Source organism: Mustela putorius, unplaced genomic scaffold (assembly GCF_011764305.1).
Source record: "Mustela putorius furo isolate JIRA1106 unplaced genomic scaffold, ASM1176430v1.1 tig00003909_pilon_pilon_pilon, whole genome shotgun sequence".
NCBI classification, from domain to species: domain Eukaryota; kingdom Metazoa; phylum Chordata; class Mammalia; order Carnivora; family Mustelidae; genus Mustela; species Mustela putorius.
In genome coordinates, this window is record NW_025422057.1 from 9,574,073 (window position 1) to 9,590,152 (window position 16,080).

The window sequence follows — 16,080 nt, forward strand, 5'->3', positions numbered from 1 at the left end:
TTTAAATTTGCTGTAAAAATAATGGCACCTAATTTTGTCTTAGTGCTTTATGCGTTTCCCCAGGTTAGAGAATTTCTAGGACACTTGACCACTTACCAGCCAGTTCGTGAAAATCCAAGTGTAAGGAGCTTTCTTCTGGTTTGAGCCCCGAAGTTCCAGGGCTCCAGTCTGTTATTTTATGTCGTTTCGTTTGTCTCTTGACTCCATTCTTCTTTCTTGCTGGCATGGTTCCCTAGCACTTTTCTGTCCTTTGGGGTCTCTGTCCCATATGCTCATGGAGAAAGCAAGTCCCACTCTGACCGTCTATGAAATAATCAGGTTGAGAAAGAGCTCTGACCTGTTTTTGCTTGCCTGGTTTCTCCGAGCCTGATATCACTTCCTGAACACTGGTCATGCTCCCTCGAAAGGGCCTGCCTTGGCTGCCATGTCCCCCGATCACTAGGAAATACTACGTAATGAGAAAGCAGAATCATCAGAAATCCCGAGGGGCCCTAAAAGTGTGCTGCAGCGTGAACTTAAAACTAAATGGACAGTGACTTTAATTATTATAGGTATAGAATTAAGCTGGCTTTGGGGTTGACCTGCATACTTTGATACTGATTGTTGGGATACTTAGTAAACATATATTCTTTGTTGCTAGTAAAGATGGTCCTGGGATGTGTAGCCAGGTAGAGTAAGCACCAATGTCTTTGGAAATTTGTCTTTCATATTTGGTGAATGCAGAGAATGTGTTTGATGTGGAAAGTATAAAAAGTTATAGTCTTTTGTTTTGTTTTGTTTTTTAAGATTTTATTAATTTGTCAGAGAGAGAAAGAGAGCACAAGCAGGGGAAGTGACAGGCAGAGGGAGAAACAGGCTCCTGGCTGAGCAAAGAGCCTGATGTGGGACTTGATCCCAGGACCCTGGGATCATGACCTGAGCCAAAGGCAAGCACTTAGTGGACTAAGCCAACCAGGACAGTCTTTACAACAAATGATGCTGTAACAACTGACAACCAAGTTCAAGAAAATGTAAATCTAGACACAGACCTTACATCTTTCAAAAAAATTAGCTCAAAATGCACTCTATCCATGTGAAAATATTACTTCATTATATTATTTCTGTCTTTTCCCACTTAACCTGTTCTTCAAAGATATCCTTTCTTTTTTTTCTTTTTTTTTTAAAGATTCTATTTACCCATTTGACAGAGAAAGAGATCACAAGTAGGCAGAGAGGCAGGCAGAGAGAAAGAGGAGGAAGCAGGCTCCCCGCCGAGCAGAGAGCCTGATGCGGGACTCGAACCAGGACCCTGAGATCATGACCTGAGCTGAAGGCAGCGGCTTAACCCACTGAGCCACCCAGGTGCCCCCAAAGATATCCTTTCTTATCTAGATGTTAGTGTAACACTAACAAGACTCCTGTTTTAAAAATTAGAAACTAGGTTTCCCTAGTTGACATGATTTTTTAATAAGCATGGTAAGGAGCAAGAAAACAAGGCTTTCCTATGATATCTGTGCATATCACTAAAGTATTGTAACATTTTAGTATTTTCATTTTCTATGGAAAAATGTGCAACAGACTTATTACTAAAGAAAATTCAACAGTTGCAACCACTGTTCCCATTTTTTTTTTTTGAGTGTCTTAAAGCCAGTCTTGCATGAGAGAAATTTTAAAAACACTGCTTTACAAATTTTTACCAGCCAGTCTTTGCCTGAAAAGGCATGCATGAACAGTGAGCCAATGACTGAAAGTTGCCAGAGTCCTGGCCAGAGGCAGACTGAAGTAGTTCTGAAGAAGTTTGAAGTAGACTTGAGGTTTCCATTTAGTTGTTCAAGAAATATTTCTCTGATCCCTTTCTCTTTTCTGATGGAATAGATAAATTTTTTAAGTAAATAATTCCCTTTTGTAATCACCCAGTTTTTAATTTAATTAATTCTATAATAATAATCATTTTGAAATCATTCCATCCAGCAAGCTGGACACAATCATGATGCTTGAGAGCATGTCTATAAAATGCTCATTCAGCCTCGCTCTACTGTATGGTGTCTTCCAGTGCTGTTCTGTTTGTTTGTTTGTTTGTTCGAGTAAAAAACTGACATTTTTTATATAATGAAGAGGTTGTCCAAAGTGTCAGTTAAAGAATAAAAATAAAGCCCGTACTGTTGTCTAAGTGCTGGATGAACGATGATGTCCTGTTGAACAATGTGAGCTGTCATCAATTTCAGTCCTTTATTTGATGTACTACTAAGATAGGAGAAATGTTGCCAATTAGACTATGACTCCATCAGTTGTAAGATGCATCTGGGTTTCAGAAATACCAGAATGTGTAAAAATGTGAATCTTAACACAGAGGAGGGGTGGGTCACCTGGCAATCTATAGAGTATTTAAGAGACTTGTTTTTAGGGACACCTGGTGGCTGGCTCAGTCTTTAATTGTCTGCCTTCAACTCAGGTCATGATTCCAGCATCCTGGGATCGAGCCCTGCATCGGGCTCCCTGCTCAGTAGGAAGCTGCTTCTCCCTCTTCAGCTCCCCCGATTGTGTTTCCTCTCTCGCTGTCACTCTCCATCATACATAAATAAAATCTGTTTTTAAAAAAAGAGAGAGAGGGGTGCCTGGGTGGCTCAGTTGGTTAAACAACTGCCTTTGGCTCGGGTCATGATCTCAGAGTCCTGGGGTAGTCCTACATCGGCTCCCAGCTCTGCAGGGAGTCTGCTTCTCCCGCGACCTTCTCCCCTCTCGTGCTCTCTCTTACTTGCTCTCTCTCTCAAATAAATAAATTAAATCTTTTTTAAAAAGAGAGAGAGAGAGAGACTTGTTTTTATTTGTTAGGGAGCTTTGTGGCATCTTAATTCTAGGCATTACATATATTATAAATGGAGAATATACTTAATGTATCAGGGCTGGGAGGCATGGGTTTCACATGCTTTTTTATAAAAATAATATTACTCTCACTGATGTATGATAATAGTAGAATTCTTTTAATACTCTGACCCAGGTACCTTAGAAAATTTTGAGAAGACACAAAACCCCTTCACAAGGATACTTTATTGTAATGAAAGTAAAAGTTTATTACTACCCCGAAAGCACTGAAATTCCTTAAGGATTGATGATTTCTGTGCGTTCTGGTTTTAAACAAATTTTAAAAATTCAAAAACTTTGCTAAAAGAGAATTTATAAACTTTGCTTAGCCAATAAATTATCTCTGACAAATGATGGAATGATTAAAGATTAAATAAGTAAAGAAAGGGCAAAAGATCATATCCCAGGATGTCAGTCAAGCTTATCATCAGCCCCAAGTAATGTGCAATTAACTGAACATTTTTCAGCCTTGCAAATTATCAGTAAGTATTCTTGGTTTAACTTGTGCCTCTGTAGTAACAGAGCATGAATCATTAGCTTAATTGAAAAAAATTCTTGAAGGGTACTTGGTGCTATATTTTGGTGATATAGTTCAGAACTTGCATCATTTGCTAGTCATAATACAGTGTCTACTAGCTGTTAGAGGAACTGACCCAACGACAAACATAACAATCCAAAGTTTCTTGTATCATTCACACCCAGCTTCAATATAAGAATGAAGTCTCTGCCTTTGTCTGAAAGGTATTTTTAAACTGTTTAGATTCTCTTTTGTGTCTGTTAATATTCAGTCTCTGAGCAGAAAAATAAGCAAACTATAAAATGAAGATATGAGAAGGTCTGTTTATTTTATAAGTGTTCTTTTATGTGATGCTAGCAAAATGTTTTTAATATAAACATGGAAACTGGGGTCGAATTCCTGTTCTTGTAAGAAATGTATTTTCCTAGCTGCCATTCATTTGAAATGGACATCATTTATGGGAGACTTAACTTGTTCGTGCTTCTGTGGAGTGTTCAATGATAATAAAATGAAATTTGTCTGAAGATAGGAAGGACATGTTGACAACCGGGAAAGAAGTAAAGCTACCTGTTTTACCAACCCCTATCAAAATAAGAAAACAAGAGTAAAAATTGTGATGCTGAAGAGTTATTTAGCCTGCTTTCCCTCCAGAAGCAGATCCTGAAACATGGGTTTGCATTCCCAGGAGCAGGAGTGGGGACCAGAGACAGTGAACCAGTGAAGGGAAGAGGGAGCGATAACAGAATGGTGGGTGCGCACGGTGCCGACCGGCACGCACATGACTGCAGCAGCCCCTTGAGAAACCATCAGGGATGTCTCAGAATTGGCTGCCTGAGGACCGCAGGAAGACATATGTGTCCCCTGGCTTTCTCGGTCCCCAGGCTGGTGATGGTCTCACTGGGTGGTAATGTCTCTGCGCTGTGCATTTGCACATGTCCGAGTGGAGATCAGGCTGCTACATCGGAAAGGCGGGAATCAAGACAGACCTTGCCCAACTCGCCTTCACAGAACTGTGCACGTTAGTCATGGCATGAGTCAGAGACGAGGCCCAGGGGATGAGATGCAATGCCCAGGCAGTGTCTGATGTAGAAGAAGTATTGAGACGGCATATCCCTAGTGTCAGCTGACCATGTCCGTGGCATTGGGACACACGGAGTAAGGACCAAAAACAGGAGAAAGTAATGGATTTTTAAAAAAAAAAAAAAAGGCCAGTCTAATTTGAAATAGTTGGAGGAGCCAGCCAGGAATTAGAATCAGAAGTGGGAAGAATTCATAAAATCATTCATTCAACACGTGTTTATCCAGCCCAGTATTGTGCTTCATGAGGACGATGTAAATTAGTCATCCCAGCCGCCCGGGAGCTCAGCGGAGGACGCCGGCAGGTCCCCGGCAGGTTCAATGAAGTGTGTAAGTGGCATATTGGGGGAGATAAAAGCAGTTAGTTCCCATCGGGGGATCCTCAGTCCAGTTTTGGGACACGGGAGAGCAGGGAGTGCTTCTTGGATGAAGTGATCTGTTGGAATTTTTAAAGAGAGGAAACACAAGAGCTTCAGGAAGAGAGACGGGCATATTTAGAGGGCCTGGGTCCGGGGCGGTGGGCTACGGTGCCGGGAGCACAGCTAGAGTTTGGCAGGGGTGCTGGGCTTGGTGGGAGAGAGGCAGCTGGCTGGTGAAGAACTTGGCTCTATCATTTTAAGGACTTCGAGGTTTCTCTTGGATACAGTGGAAGGCCAGGGAAGGTTTTTGAGCACCAGAGTAACATCAGCAGTTCTGTCATTTCTACTCTACATGCGGAGAATGACCAGGACTCAGTTCAGACTGGAGGTGGGGAGACTGACCTGGAGGCTTTGTGTGGGTGCTCTAAGCAAAGGACGGTGGTGGCCTGGACCAGGGTGGTGACAACTGGGACTGGGACAGGAATGAACACATGCTAAGGATATTCAGGAGCTGGGGCACACAGAACTGGCCGGTTAATTGTATATGGTGAGGGTGAGGGAAGAGAGTGGTCAAGCCTGACAGGAACAGAATTAATGCTGACTCTTCATTTCTGGCATGAGGAACGTGGAAGGAGCAACAGATCCGGGGGAGGAGAGGGACGGTGAGTTCAGCTTGGACACGTTGAGCTGAGGGTGTTTGGAGACATGAACAGAGGAGTCGGGGAGGCAGTTGTGGTCTTACAGACCTGACACTGATGAAGGGCCTGGGAAGGTGGCATTAGAACGTGCAAAGGAGCCTGACGAGGGAGTGCAGTTGTTCGCAGTGAAGAGCAGTGGTCTGAGGCGAGAACCCCCAGGCAGCCCACCGTGGAGTGACCGAATAGGTGAGGATCCCCACTAGAGACCAGAGATGTCAGGAGAAGCCAAGAGAGTGTAGAGTCATGGAAGTCACAAGAAGCATGTTCAAGAAGAGGGAGCAGTAGCAGCGTCTGGTTCTGCTGTCAGTGCTTGAGAAGCACCTTTGGAGTCGCTCAGCAAGAACTGTCTCAGCTCAGGGGGGATGAAGCAGGATCCAGGCTTAAAAACTGAGGGGGGGGCAGCTGCTTAGGCATCTGCCTTCATCTCAGGTCATGAGATCAGGCCCCACATTGAGCTCCCTGCTTCTCCCTCTGCCTCACCCCCTGCTCCTACCACCCCCTCCCCCAGCTCTCTCTCAAATAAATAAAATCTTGGAAAAAAAAATGAAGTTCAATTTAAGAAGGTGACATAATCTGAATTTTGAAGACGCTCGTCAGAAAGGTAAATCTGAAGACCGAAGGCCTTCAGAACTGAGAGAGACTTGAGCATTTTCAAAAGCTGACAGGAGTTCGGGCAGAGAAAGCGTAACGGTAACAGAAGGGGTGGAAACCAGTATATCCAGGTCTCCGGCATGAAGCACAAGAAAAGCCAAGCACCCCGACGGGAAGATGAGCCTTAGAGAGTAAGGACCCTTCATCTGTTGTAGGAGAGGGTGAGGAAAGGCTCAGTGCGGTGAGGGTGATTAGATCGGTGTGGTGGCCGCAGGTTGAAAGCTTTCTCTTCTGATGCCGTTTGTTTTCCATTCGAAATAGGTACTAGTGACAGGGGTGGTGGCAGGCCAAGAAGAACAGGAGACAGAGCCAGTTGCCAGCCCTTGTCCAAATCAGTGAGGGTGAGGGGGGCCGGGCTGGCTCTGTCAGAAGAGCATGTGCCTCTTGATCTCAGGGTCATGAGTTCGAGTCCTGTATTGGGGGGTAGAGATTACTTCAATAAAACTTAAAAAAATCAGTCGAGGGTAGTTGTGTAGATGGAGAATCTCCAGCCTGGAGAAGGCAGACAGTCGTCTGGTCAGGCTGTTCGTTTCTGTGAAAGGGCAAGAATTTAAAGCTGTTGACAGGGAAATGGTTGAAATATGGTGATAGCATCTGAAGTCCGTTAGAAAGGAACCAAAGCTAGGACAAATGGAGCAAAACGTCATAGAAGGGGTCACAGGACTGGTCATCTCTGAAAACCGGGTGACAGGCTCACTGAACCCATCAAGGATATGAAATGACATCCAGAGAAGAAGGAGTGTCTGGTTTTACAGTTCCAGAGGCATATCAGGCTGTGGCCTGGGGTTCGGGGAGCTAAAGTAGAATGAAGGTAGGCTTACTGAGGAAGACTGACGCAACCAGGAGGACAGCCGCGGCCAGTACCGCATGGTGCAGCAGAGACGGACCTGCCAGAGATTTCCATTCCTTGGTGCCATTAGATATAGGAGTGGTGATGTCCCTGAATGAAGCCCCTTTTCATTTACCGATAATTCCCAGACTGCTGCCCCCAGTAATGTAAACACGGGGTGGGGGGACAGGGGGGCGCAGTGGCGGGGAGGGCCTCCCGGGCATCAGTAAGTGACAGAGAATAGAGAGAGTACTGTTTTTTAGAAAACTCTCATTTTGTGTAGATAGTGATGTTGAGGACATCTGTCTTTGTTTTTTTCACAGTTTTAACTACAACCCATAGGAAAAATACAATTTGTATCTCCACCTAGTGCACAGCCCTTGTACACATGCCTGCGTGCAAGTGTTGTGTCTGTCCGTATAGATAAGCAGTTGAGACCAAAGTTTCATTAAATAAGGTCTATCCTCATTAGATGTGATATACTCCATTTGCTTTGCTATTTTATAAAAAAAAAAAAAAAAAAGGCTGTCTTGACCCACTACATTGATTCATAACCCACTAAAAAATGATCACGTGGAATTTTTGAAGACTGGAGTATCTCAGCTTTTAAAGATTTATGTATTAGGTTTTCAAATTTGTGGGTATAATGGTATCACCTGTTGAAGAGTAAGTTTTAGGTGCCTGTGAGCATGATTTTTGTTTGCAAGAAAGACAATGCCAAGGTTCACTTTAATTTCAGAACTTACTGTTCATTACAGTGTAGTTTATTAAAATAACATCTGTTCCTTCTTTAGACATTTAAACTCAGATTATAAATCTTGTTTTCAGTGTGCAAGTTTTGTACATTTTAGCAATCATTTTTTAAGGGGCTTTTGAATAATGTTTGATTGTATTTATAAAATGCTAATTAAATCTCTTTCAACATTTTAAAACTTCTTTTATAAATGTAATGTAATCTGTTTCCCTATAATTCAGTTGTCTGTTAAAATACTCATATAAATGGGGATGCCTGGGTGGCTCAGCCGGTAAGCTTCTGCCTTCAGCTTAGGTCATGATCCCAGGGTCCTGAGGTCAAGTCCCACATTGGGCCCCATGCTCAGTGGGGAGCCTGCTTTTCTCTCTCCCTCTGTCCCTCCCCACTACTCATACTGTCTCTCATTCTCTCAAATCTTTTTTTTTAAGATTTTATGTGTTTATTTGACAGAGATCACAAGTAGGCAGAGAAGCAGGCAGAGAGAGAGGAGGAAGCAGACTCCCTGCTGAGCAGAGAGCCCAATGAGGGGCTTAATCCCAGGACTCTGGGATCATGACCTGAGCCAAAGGCAGAGGCTTTAGCCCACTGAACCACCCAGGCACCCCTCAAATAAATAAAATCTTTAAAAAAAACAAAAGACTAAAAATTCTGATATAAATGTAACAAATTTATAGAGGTGATGAACCTAAATTTTTACTTAGTTTGGAAGTAACAAGTCTTAATCAGTTATTTAACTTTGCATTTCCTGTTGGAGACAAAAATTATTGTTTATGTCGAAAATTTTCAGAAGTATGCTAATCAACTACTAGAACTAGTAAGTAAATTTTAGCAAGGTAGCAAGATGTGAGGCTAATATACAAAAATCAATTGAATTTTTAACCTACTAGCAACAAACAATTAGAAAATGATTTTTTTTAAAATCTGCTTACAGTAGCATAAAAGATATTCATTACTTAGATATATATATATATATATATCAAGGCTCCTGCAAGTCTGGTAACTACAAAACATTCTTCAGAGACCTAAATAATGGAGAGATTTGCCACATTCATGGACTAAAGATTGAATGTTTGTTAAGGTGAGAGATGAGATCATGAGAGCAATCTATTTATTATACTAATGGACCCAGGTCAATCAAATATTATAAGTACAAAAATAGCAAATATGCTCAGATTCCTCAACACCATTATTAGTACTGTAGTATTTATTCTCAAACATTTTCCTTCTTAATTCAGTTTTTCCAGGTTGTAAGAGTCCTGCATTGGGCACCCTGCTCAGTAGGGAATCTGCTTCTCACTCTGACCCTCCCCCGTCTCATGCTCTCTCTCTTTCAAATAAATAAAATCTTTTTTTAAAAAAATATGTCATTGATTCCTAACTAGCTCTAAAGATCTTTGAACCGATGGTATTGTCATATTAACCAACAAACTGACTACATTGTCGTGTTCTTAGGATCATTGAAATCAAGAGTTGAATAATATTATATTCAGTTGAATTTTTAGTATCTTTGATAGCACTTTCGGATTTTTCAATAACAACTTCCAAAATCAGTCTATTAACTTTATATTTAATACTTAACCATTACTACCATAGAATAGCAGGTAACTGGAGTGTGAATGCCAAGTAACATATTTAAAGTAGAGATATAAAAACAAAGGTTCTGGTTTTGTCACACATTAGCTTTGTGACTTCAGGCAGGTCACAAGTTCTCAGCCTCAGTTTCATATCTGTGAAGTGGGAAATTCAGACAACATAAAGTTAAGAATCCTGGTATGGGTTTTTTAAGTTTTTATTTAAATTCCCAATGTTATCATACAGTGTTATATTAGTTTCAGGTACAGAATGTGATTCAGCACTTCCCATACCCAGTGCCCATCACAAGTGCCCTCTTTAATCACCTGTTTTCACCCATCTCCCCCAACCCAACACCCCTCTGGTAACCATCAGTTGTTCTCTATAGTTAAGAGTCTTTTTCTTTGTTTGCCTCTCTTTTTTTTTCCCCCTTTACTTGTTTATTTTGTTTCTAAAATTCCACATACAAGTGAAATTGTATAGTATTTGTCTTCCTCTGACTTATGTGGTTAGCATGTTACTAACTCCATCCCTATCTTTGCAAATAACAAGATTGCATTCTTTCTTATGGCTGAGTAAAACATGTGTGCTCACTTCGGCAGCACATATACTAAAAATGGCTGAGTAAAACACACACACACACACACACACACACACACACACGAGTTTTCTTTATCCACTCATCAATTGATGGACACTTGCGCTTGCGCTATTTCCGCAGTTCGGCTATTGTAGATCACACTGCTATAAACATCAGGGTGCATGTATCCCTTTGAATTAGTATTTTTGTGTTCTTTGGATAAATACGGAGTAGTGCAATTGCTGGATCATAGAGTAGTTCCATTTTTAAGGAACCATTTTTAGTTCTATTTTTGAGGGGCCTCTATACTGTTTTCCAGAGTGGCTGCACTGGTTTGCATTCCCACCAACATACACAATCCATTTCAAAATGGATTAAAGACCTAAATGTGAGACCTAAAACCATAAAAATCCTAGAAGAGAACAGAGGCAATAACTACTTTGACATTGGCCATAGCAGCTTGTTTCTAGATGGCTCCCAAGGCAAGGAAGACAAAAATAAAGTATTGGGATTTTATAAAAATAAAAAGCTTCTGTAAGCAAGGGAAACAATCAGCAAAACTCACAGGCAATCTACAGAATGGGAGAAGATATTTGCAAATGACATATCCAATAAAGGCTTAGTGTCCAATATATATAAAGAACTTCTAAAACTCAACACTCAGAGAAGGTATGTTTTGTGACCTCCAAATGTTTTGAGATTTTTTTGTGAGGATCACACTGCTTAAAAACTAGAACGCATTCCATAAATGTAAGCTATGTGGTTCTGAAGCACCAACTACTGTGCACCATATTGACATTGTAGCATTTGCCGTGATCCTGCTGGATTTCACTAGACGGCTACACTGTGTTCTTTCACTCTCCTTCCCTGTTCCCACTGTTGACACCAGAAGATTCAAACTGTAGTTTCGGGTGAGGCCAAGTAGTTTAGTGGAGTGTTTTCCGAACTCTTGGATGTGGTCCACCATAAGAAATGGATTTTCCTCCGTGACCATACCCATTTGCACATTTCTCACAAACACAGAGCTGAAACAAAAGTGCTGAGCAGTGCTGCTCTTTGCTCATGTGATGCACTCTAGTATTTTTTTTTTGTTGTTGTTGTTCTACAACTGAGAGATGAGGAGGGAGGGGAGAAACCCTGGATTCTTGCTCCAGCTGTGCTCCACTCCTGATCTGGGAGACGGAGCCATGGTAGCAGCGAGTGCTGTGATTAGTATTTGTTGGTCCATGCATTGTGCTAAATGCTTATTTCAGCCCCACACGGACCCTATTGCTCTAAATCCGTATTCATGAGGCAGACAACTGATGAGTAATAGAAAGGGGCTGGGATGGGCAGGCATCTTAGAGTATATCTGTTGTTGGGAAGACTTCTTTAAACTACTCTGTAGACATCAGGCTGTTGTGGTTATCGAGAATCCTTTGCGATCGTAACCAGTGGGTGTTATCGGTGTGTGGTGGGTCCCTGAACACTGAGGTCAGACCAGGGAACATGCCCGCCACAGCCACATTACTTCCCTGAATGACCAGTTACTACCCTAGACAGCTTTGGGTGGGGGGGTCTAGATGGATATTTTGAGCCTGTCTGATGAAACTTCCCTGATTGAAATGATGGGCGCACTCATCAAAAGCCCGAGGAAAGTATAGGTGAGAACTAGATTACAGGCAGGAAAAACTAGTACAAGTTTGAACCAGTCTGTGGCTGACAGGCCTCTCTCTGTTTCTTAATTCCAGTGATACTGGTAACCAAGACAGCAGTTTTGCACATCATTTTGTGTTTTATTCTGTGTATCCACGCATATATATGGGCCCTGTGTAAGAGAAGTCACTTATTTGTTGGCACAGTGGCACACTGGTTCTTTTTCTCTCTTCTGCTGCTGCAGATACAGACAGAGTGAGCACAGATCTTTCTGTTCTTTGAAGTGGTTTACTGTCTTGGTCAAGAGTCTAACCTTTTTATATTTTACTACAGCCTAAATTTGTGATTTTACTGGTCAGGTATGCCAAAAATTATGTTCCTAGCTAGATAATTAACTGAAAACTGTCCAAAATAAAACCAAATTGTAGTATGTGGTGTCATACAATAATCTCATTGTTTATCATGTATTTTAGCAAACTATACAATTGCATGCCTAATTTTTAAAATAACTCCTCACTTTTGTTTTGTTTGTAATGTAACTATCTTTGTCTGCCAAGCATCTGGATTCTCCAGATGTGTCTGCCTTTGGAGAAAGAAGTGACCGTATAGGCTTATATCCCTTAACAAACCCTGGACTGAAATACTATGTCCATTGATTTTATTATGCAAAAATGCCATGTACTTACTTACTTATGTATTTATGATTTATTTATTTGAGAGAGAGAGCATACATATGGGGAGGAGGGGGAGAGGGAGAGAAAGTATCTCAAGCAGACTCCCCACTGAGCATGGAGCTCAGTCTGAGGCTCGATCTCGTGACCCTGAGATCATGACCTAAGCCAAAATCAAGAGTTGGACACTTAACCGACCAAACCACCCAGGTGCCCCCCTCAAAGATGCCTTTTATAAAAAATATATTTTTAGAGGCACATGGGTGGCTTAGTGGGTTAAGCCTCTGCCTTCAGCTCAGGTCATGATCTCAGGGTCCTGGGATGGAGCCCTGCATCGGGCTCTCTTGTCAGTGGGGAGCCTGCTTTCCCTCCTACTCTGCCTGCCTCTCTGCCTACTTGTAATCTCTCTCTTTATCTCTCAAATAAATAAAATCTTTAAAAACACACACACACATAAAATCTTTAAAAACACATATATATAAAACACACATATATATGTGTTTTTAAACACATTTTATATATATGTTTTTAAAGATTTTATTTCATGTGTGTGTGTTTTTTAAGATTTCATTTATTTGAGAGAGAGAGTAAGTGTGAGTGTGGGAAGGGGCAGAGGGAGAGAATATCCAAGCAGACTCCCACTGAGCTCAGAGCCCGACATGAGGCTTGATCTCACAACCCTTGAGATCAGGACCTGAGCAAAAACCAAGAGTCGGTTGTTTAACTGACTGAGCCACCCAGGCATCCCTACAAAGTATTTTACTTTAAGTAAACACGAGTTGAGTATGCGAGAGAAAATTTAAATAAATGCCATTTGTGTTTTCCTCTTTTAATTTCTTCGTTGCTTACTTAATGTAAAATCGCATAGATCATTTCTCTGAGCGGACAACAGCAGTTTACTGCGGTGGTCTAAGCCTTGGCGTCCGGATCTCTGTTCTCATTTCACATTCAGATCTGAGTTAAGTCCCTTCATGAAGAAGATCTGTCTCTTCCGAAGAGTCACTTCTAAGTGTGGCGGCTGTTGATGGACGCCCGCACTGCAGGCGCCTGGGAGGGCTCTGGGACGACACTAGTAGGATTTGAACTTCTCCGCGGCATGTTTTCCACCTGCTGTCTGTATAGGCCTTAGCAGCCTGAAGCAAATTATTGTCCACGTGGGAGCTTGGATACGCATCTTAAAGTGATGCCAGGTAGTTCCTCAAAACTGTGAATTAAACCAGAAAACCTTCCTTTCAAGTTGACGAAATTAGAGGGTATGGGGAACCGGGGGGATTAGGTGCTGTGAGGTCCGGACTCAGTGTAAATAGTGGATTTGAGCTAGTTCGCTAAATTTGCATGATCCTTGTTCTATAAAATACAATACTGTTTTCAGAAAAGTGATTATAAATTGAACTCTATTTCTTAATGTCTTTTGAAAAACACCCTGTTGTTAAATCCATTACTGCGAATCTTGACAAAACCAAGGCTCTTCCACAATGCGGCTAATCAGTTATTGTGTTACATTGTCATTTTAAAAATGAGGAGTTTTGAATAGGAGACTTTTTTCCTTCCTCTGTTCCTTCCTTCCTTCCTTCTAGAGAGAGAGAGAAAGGCAAGGGACAGGGAGAGGGAAAATCACAAGCAGGCTCCGTGTCCAGTGCAGAGCCCAATATAGGGCTCGATCTTATAACATAACCCTGAGATCATGAGCGAAGCCGAAATCAGGAGTCAGACGCTTAACCACCTGAGCCATCCATACCCTCCCGGCGTTTTGAACATGTTCTTGAAGCACTCAAACTGCATTGAAGAAAGCAAAGAAAATCAGAAGGGACCTTTCAGCTTATGAGCACTTTCTGATTTGCCAGTGGTGCTAGAGGTAATTTTAGAACCATAGACCTGGCTTTCACTACAAACTGTAGCCATTCTTTTCTTAACTGCTCACTTCTGAACCCTCAAACAACAGGAATTATGAGTACCTCCCCCCCCATGCAGTCGAAGATCAGCATGTAACTTCAGACTCCCCCAAAACTTAACGAGTAAGAGCCTACCGCTGGCCATACCAATAATATAAACAGCGCATAATTGTTCTGTTATATGTATTGTATAGTCTATTCTTACAACAAAGTCAGCTAGAAAAAATATTAAGAAAATCATAAGGAATAGAAAATACATTCACAGTTGTGTACTGTATTTATCAAAAAGAAAAAATCTGTGTATATGTGGACCCATGCAGTTCAAACTTATTTAAGGATCAGCTTGTATTTTTTAAAACAAATTTGTTCTCAAGAGGAGTGTGTATGGACTAAAAATACAGTGCTTTGTAACACTGCTTTATTCATTTTTAGTCACCATACTTATTTATTTTGTTTTTCAAAATACATTAAAGGAATAGTTGAGATTTTTAAAAAATACGTAACAGAAACATGTTTGGATTCAAAGGACCGAGCAACACTTTTCTGTAAAAGACCCCTGATTCTGTCGTCTTGTGTTGTTGCCCTCAAAAGTTCTATAACAAGTTCAGGTCTTAGAAAAAAAGTAGTTGGGGGGTGCCTGGGTAGCTCAGTTGTTGAGTATCTGCCTTCTGCTCGGGTCATGATCCCGGGGTCCTGGGATCGAGCTCTCTGCTCGTCGGAAAGCCTGCTTTTCCCTCTCCCTCTGCTTGTGTTCCCTCTCTTACTAAGTCTCTCTCTCTCTGTCAAATAAATAAATAAAAATCTAAAAAAAAATTAAAAAATAAAAAAAGGAAGAGGAGGAGGAGAAAAAGAAGTAGTGGGGATACAGGAAGAGTTTTTAGAGATTTATTTTAAACTTTAAAAAAACTGGAATTTAGAAAAGTCTCAAGTTTTGGGGCTTGTGAATAAATCTTGTAGCTGAGCAACCGGAAGACAAAAACTCAGTTTCTGTGTCAGACCCGTCAGAGCTGATGAAGAACACAGGAGAGAGTCTGAAATGTGACCTGAACAAAAGAGAATTTCTCTGTTGTTCAGAGGTTCTATGTATCGATGGTGAAATTTTGCCTTAACTCATTTGGTTGCTGGTTAGTTTATTTAATGACAAGAAAGGAGTTTTAATGTTGTTATTATAGTGCACACATTTTCATTCTTAAAACATTTTACTTCAAAGAGGAGCTTTTCAGTGCACTGTGAAGAACATGAAAACCAAGAGCATTAAGTCTCTTGGGGAGATCTGAGTCAACAAGTAACAAATGGATTTCATCATAAGCAAATGTGACCCAGTGAGAGCACAGCAGAAGCTCTGGAAGTGCACACACAAGTCCACCAGCCCGTGAGCACAAGAGGGGTGGAAGGAGCTAGTAAGATTAAAGCAAAAACCGCGAACCTGCGTGGCTCTCCAAGGGTCAAAGAAAATATTTCTTCCTCTGAGCAACAGACAGCAAAACTGATTTGATTTCATGCTTTCGTTGATCACCTCGGGAAAGGGAGTTTGCTTCCCGAAAGTGAATTGCGGGTTCTGATCTAGTATCCAAAGACAATAGAATCAAACACTCAGGTATATGTTATGCTCACTGGATTAGGGACCATTGATAGGGACCATCAAAGGGCCTTTGAGCAGTAGCAAAGCAACTCGTAGCTCGTGGCTGACTCAGAAGTATCCTTAAATGCTGCTTACGCCGTTCACTTTGGCTGTGGCTCACTGTCGGGTTCGGGCCCAGACTCTTCTCTCTGTACAAATCATCAGTTCAGCTCTGCCAGTTCATAAAAGGTCTAGAGCTTGGGTACTTCCCACACAGTTTCTTGTTTCTAGAATTCTTAGTCTCTCTGGAGAAGCAGACATAGACTGGACTAGGATGTGAAGCATGAGACACAGCCTTTCATTCCAGATAAACCTAGGGCATGTTTGATGGGTTGTTTGCAGTTAACATCATTTCCGTACAGTTTACTGTGGTTAATTAATGG

The 16,080-nt window shown here is 41.5% G+C and overlaps 1 protein-coding gene across 10 annotated transcripts in view; it reads left to right on the top strand.

The window, feature by feature from the left end:
• The window catches only part of ATE1 (arginyltransferase 1), a 172,991-nt gene that overhangs the window by 124,744 nt on the left and 32,167 nt on the right, over window positions 1-16,080 (top strand). Inside the window, exon 12 of one of the 10 annotated variants that reach the window (XM_045068893.1) lies at window positions 13,137-13,740. The exons of the other annotated variants lie outside the window; for them this stretch is intronic. Within the exon in view, the coding sequence (XP_044924828.1) occupies window positions 13,137-13,147 (11 nt within the window). The 3' untranslated portion in view covers window positions 13,148-13,740. Of the gene's footprint in view, window positions 1-13,136; window positions 13,741-16,080 lie in introns of those variants that run through there. 10 annotated transcript variants of the gene reach the window in all.